Genomic DNA, 6,000 nt, shown 5'->3' on the forward strand with positions numbered 1-6,000 from the left:
AAACTGAGTAGCTAAATAGTGTTGAGTTTGATACTCGTATTTTATTTATTTTATTTTCTTCTGCTTGCTATCTATTTTTCGTTACTAAGTGACTGTGTGTTGAACGTGTTGAGCTTCTTCGCGACTCAACACAAGCTACGAGTATGTCTCGAAAATTGGGCGGAAAATCCGAAATAGAAGATTTTTACATTAGGTTCCATTTTGCATTTGTTTTTTTAACTTTATTCTCCAAAAGCATTTTTTTCTCACAACCAAATCAAACCTACAGCCACCTTTAAACTAACAAAAACACAATCAATTGAACAATACATCCATATATTTCATTTATAAATTAATCTTGCGGCTATACGAATTGCGAATTGCGGCATTTTTAAACTTACAAACCACAGAGGCAATAAAGGGGTGTTTTATAATGGTATATATCATTTATTATTACTCGCCAACACGCAGAGCTCGGGTATGTGAAACATTTGTACAAAAAATACAGTACAGTGCCTACAGTAGAATACTATGTAAATATGTGCATAGGTTTTTTTAGTTTCATACTGTATTCCGCATATAGCAAAGTTGGTAAAAATTACGTAGTGTTAAGACACTCCGTTTCCCAATTTTAGCGGAATTTTCTAGATATTACGTGTTAAGTGGCGGTACTCAACTTTGTGTTTTCTCTTATTACCAGAGCGAGAAAATGAGAACAATTCATTATCGAGAATGAGAGTCGAAGCTAAAATCGTCGTGTTTACAGCCAGACACTGAACCGCTGGACTACGACGACTTCAATATACAAACATATTATATTGATATAGCATATATTTAGTTTTTGTTAGATTTTATTTTGTCACATATAGTGCCAAGTAAGAATTAAATAATAATTTAAATATGACCTGTGGACATCGAACTCACAATCATCTAGTACTGCACCAAAAATGCCTTTTTATTATTATTTCAAAATAAAAATGCGACAAATGTAAACAAAGTGATGGATAAATTGATTCAATTGTTATGTTATACATTGAAAAGAGTTAAAAACGTGCCTTTTTAATTAAAAAAATCTGTTATTTCGCTTTCTATTAATTAACATGCGGATGGATATTATTATTATTTTTTTATGAATTAATAATTTCTCTAAAAACTAAACTAAATTTTCTGTATATTGCTATATCACACATATAACAGAGAACCTAGTGTCAAGACACTACATTCTCTACTTGTTACTGTAGCGAAAGTTAACGCCTTGCTTTATCTTAACAGAGCTGTGGGTTTGGTTTTTATTCGGGACAATAATTTATTTTTATTTCCTTGCTCTGATAACAAGACAAAGCTCGGCGTTGAGTTCTGCCACTCAACATGTAATGTGTCGAAAATTTGGTGACTAGGGGGGAGTAGAGTGTTAACATTAGGTTCCCTTTGCCTTCCCTGCTATGCAGAAAAAAACACAGCCATCGTGTTTGCGCCACAATTAATTTTAATATGTGGTTACAGTATAATAATGATTAAATTAATAAAATAAATTAAATTAACTTTCAATGTATATTAATTATACCCAACCAAAATATTAAAATGAAACCATTTCTTATTTATGATACCTAAAACCTTGAATTCTTTAGATATTAATATTCTACACCTCAAATATTCATGAATATTATACGAACATAGTAAAATGAGGTTTAATAATTTTGTGTTTTAAGAGCATTATTAAAGAATCGTGGGGTTGAGGGACCAAGTGTCACCTGTAAGTGTGAAAGTGGTTAGTTCGTTCGTTTGTTTTTTATATCCCATATAGGTAGGTAGGCAGAGGGAATCTGTGAACCTAGTGTTCAGACACTTCCGTTCTCCACTTTCCGCAGAATTCTCGTTTTTTTGAGGACTCAACGAATTTTGAGTGACTCAACGCTGCGCTTTGCCTCGTTACTAGAGCAAAGAAATTAAAATATTAAATATTTCATTTTGTGGAGTGGGAATCGAACCCACAACCGCATTTACAGTCACACGCTTCTACCCCTGCGCCATGACTTCCATCAAATATCATTAAATAAGAAATAAACTATCATTAAGTAAGAAATAAAAAAATATGATCAATTTCACACAATGCTCATTAACATGACGATAGCACTCAACATAATATTCGCGTTGTCAGACGACTTAAGTGACACATTTAAGGTTCAACGTAAGCTGGAAAGTGCTATTTTCATAGAAATAAATGCAAGACGACCGTCAACGAGGACGTGGTGAGGATCTCTTGACATGCTTGATGCTGGATTCAGGTCTTAGTCTTAGTCACTTGGAAAAAAACGTTAGACCTTCTGGAGATATATATTTTTTAGAGAAATCTATCTAAAATTAATATACGTAAAATTTAAATAAATGAGTCGCAAGCGCACAAACCTACAAAATCTGTAGGTACATACACGGTCATACCTACAATAAGTTCATACATTTTCTAATTTCATTTTAGCTTCATCCCGCATTTAGGAGTGTAGGCAGAGGGTACCTAGTGTGACGGCAATCCGTTCCCCACTTTCCGCCTAATTTTCTCGTATAAACGGCGGAACTCAACGCCGATCCCCACCTATCTCTTAATTAGAGAACGAACCCACAACCATCGTATTTACAATCGGACAAACGCATAAGGTATATTGTAAAATATTTAAAACAAGTACGATTCGCCAAAACGAAACGTGAATTCCAAATGAAACCAATATACATTCATAAATTTTTATTTATTTATATTGCTTTAAGTTTTGTAATGCAGTTCTGGAGCGTATTTGAATATGCAAGCGGTTATTGAGTTGCCGAGCTGGCAAGTGTCTTCAGTGGTGGTTATCTGGAAAGAAAAGAAGTAAAAAAAATGACGTTAGTACTCGATTTGATTTAGAATGCAGTGGCGTAGCTAGGAGGGTGCGAGCGGTGCGGTCGCATGCGGCATCAAAAGGAAAGGGGCATCAAAGTCGACGATTATTTTTTTTTAAAGGTAGGCCATGTCAGATTTTAGTGTCTGACACTTGATCTACGTGAGAGTAGAAGACACTTTGTTTTTTTTTTTTAGACCTTAGACCATTTTAAAGGGCATCAAGTCCCCTAAGCCGCACCGGGCAGCAAATACCCTAGCTACGCCACTGTTAGAATGTGTGGTGTGTAATTTACATTTTAGACAAATCTTTTGGAAGCAAAGCCTAAAGAAAAAGATAGTGTATAATAAAATCCTTTCTTGCTTTCTTACATTAAACTTTTTATTTTCTTTAATAAATCCTATAGAATTAAGACCAGCCCCATATCATCACGCTGTGTAGAGATGAGAACAAAATACTTGTTTTAATTTGTTTTAAGTAATAATTCATTTTTTTTTTGCTTTATTTTATAAGTTCCAAAAAACTACATTTTATTTAATTATTCTCATAGTAACTTAATGAAAGAGGACCTAGCGTCAAGTTTCTCGATTGACTACTTTCCGTCCGTATTTGAGAAACTACCTTCGTGCAATTCTATTAAGAAATCCGATGAAAGTGGGGTACGGAAGTATCTAAATGGCAAACAAAATACCTTAACACAAGATTCTTAGGTTTTATCTGGTGCGGGAATTTAAAAAAAAACTGTGATGAGTGAAGAAAATAAATATACAAAGTATAAAAATACCTCTTTATCACACTTTTCCGATACGTTTTTCATATGCTCAAGTTTTTTTCTGTTGTGAAAGACTAAAGGAGTGACTGCTGTTACGAAACCAGTTTTAGAAAAATGATCATCTTTTACAACACCGATCTGTTAACAAAGTTTTAAAATATTAATAATCGCCATCACATCTTTACTAATATTATAAAGCTGAAGAGTTAGTTTAGTTGCATGTACTAATCTTAGGAACTACGGATTCGAATAGGATTCATTTTTGTTGGATGGTAAATTTTTCGAAAAAGACATCACGTTAATCGTTTCGATGTACTTGCGGTCGAAACTACTTCTCGCCTTCAGAATATGTCATGTTTCATTTTACTTACGAGTACTTCCATTTGGTCAAGCGGGTAAAACTAAAAAAATTTTCAATTCTTAGCCAGGGATTTTTTATTTAATATTTAAGGGGTTCTTGATCTGATACAAAAAAGTTTTACTATGCGGCGTTAAATTCCTCCAATTTTGCTAAAATTTCATGGTTGGCGGAAATTAACTTGGATCGTATTCCCACACTTTCTGTACCTAGAATAACTTATATAAATAAATCCAAATTTGAATTCCTCACCACAGCGTTGAAATTGTATCAGGAAAAAACATGGCTGCTATAATAAACATAGCTCATTTACTACAGCACAATGGACAGACGATTAAAAGAAGGTGGCTGGCACCGGATGGATGCGAGAAGCCCAAGACCGGGATGGTTGACGCTTGACAAAGGAGGCCTACATTCAGCAGTGGATGGCGATAGGCTGATGACATTTACTTACTTTTTTTAATAAGCAAACTATGATACAAGCAGACTTTTCAGGAAAAGGAGGATCTTTGCGAAGATATTCTAGGTCCTCTTCGGTACCGTTGATTTTTTCCATACAAGAATGAGCAACAGCAGTTAGTGATTTGTGAATCATGGCTGCTATAGGGTTTTCTGTTAATTTAATACAAATAATTTTTAGGTACGTAAGTAATATAATACAGATTTTATTTATTACGTATTATTTTAATCAGATTTATTTGTTTTAATCAGAAAAAAACATAAAGAAAATATTGTATAATACATTACCATTCTCCGCTTGTCCTATAAAGAATTGCATGGAAAATAGAAAACAGATTAAAAATAAACCTCGAATGTACATTTTGGACGTTTAACATAATAGTGTTCACATGATATACTAACAAAACTATTAAATTATTGTAACCTTCTCTGACATAATTTCACGCATAGATGAATTAATGATATTTTAGTAATATAACTATTTAAGGCCACTCATTAAGATTATTTATATATTTTACTACTCTTTTCTTGCGGCTTCGCCCTAGAATTATTAATTATTATAATATAGATCAATCGCAGACAAATCATTTCTTAACATAATCTTGAAGCGGACAGTATCTGACTTCCAATTGTGGCAATTAAAATATTTTTTACTCTCTCATAAACGAAGAACGACGAGTTTCGTATCTCGACATGCAATATCTGTGAAGAAATCGGAGAACAAAGTATGTTATCATTAAGTTCTTTCAGCCTACCCCGTTGTGTGGAATAAAATTATAAGATTGAAAAACAATTTAACCCAGCCCACAAAATAAACATATATTTTAAAATTTCATAAGATATTTTCACTTCTTGAGCATATTTTTGTAAAATGACTCCCTGGAGTTAGAGCAAACGCGCCTTCTGGGTAGTCTTCCTTTAAATTAAAATAAACTATTCCTATCCTAAGACTTTACAGTGCAGTGCATATCGTGCCAAGAAACTGGACTTGTTTTGGCGTTTTAAACAGACTTGTCATAATGTACAACCAGCTTTAATCGCTTTGAAATATGTTTTCGAAATGAGGGAAATGTTGCCAATATCGAAATTTCACTGTAACATTCTATTTTTAGTTGTATTGTTTTTAGTGTGGCTTGGTAAAGTTATATTTATAATTTAAAATTGGATTTTTTCGTCTGTATAATTTTTGAGCTGTTTTCCTTTATAATTTTTTAGCTGTTTCCAAGTTACAAAGGGACAAGAATACTGTGCCAGAAGTTGAATTCCGCCATTCAACATGTATCAATTATATCGTTCGTAATCTTTCAATATGTAGAATAACAATGAAACTACAATCTAGAAAAAACATTGCATAATATTTATTTTTATAATTTCAATGCAAAAATCCGCTGTAAATAATAATATTGTAATCAAAAGCAAATAGCTATAGTTCCGACAAAATTATACAATAATGACAATCATTGCAAACATAGTACAACAAAAGTATAATTGACTAAATATGAATATAATGGGAGCATTATATGCGATCTCGCTTAATGGCGGATTTTAGTTGTTTATACGAG

General features: G+C 32.9%; 1 protein-coding gene across 1 annotated transcript; it reads right to left on the reverse strand.

Annotated features, from left to right (window-relative positions):
- Nucleotides 1-2,703: 2,703 nt before the first annotated feature.
- Nucleotides 2,704-4,852, reverse strand: LOC146532988 (uncharacterized). The gene is made up of 3 exons (XM_085196547.1): nt 4,434-4,852; nt 3,634-3,759; nt 2,704-2,824 (listed from the first exon to the last, which is right to left on the reverse strand). The coding sequence occupies exons 1-3, from the start codon at nt 4,572-4,574 to the stop codon at nt 2,735-2,737; spliced, it is 357 nt and encodes a 118-aa protein (XP_085052673.1). The 5' UTR covers nt 4,575-4,852; the 3' UTR covers nt 2,704-2,734.
- Between the last annotated feature and the right edge of the window lie 1,148 nt (nt 4,853-6,000).

This window comes from Heliconius melpomene, chromosome 13 (genome assembly GCF_056956725.1).
Source record: "Heliconius melpomene rosina isolate 202511_hmr_F chromosome 13, ASM5695672v1, whole genome shotgun sequence".
NCBI classification, from domain to species: domain Eukaryota; kingdom Metazoa; phylum Arthropoda; class Insecta; order Lepidoptera; family Nymphalidae; genus Heliconius; species Heliconius melpomene.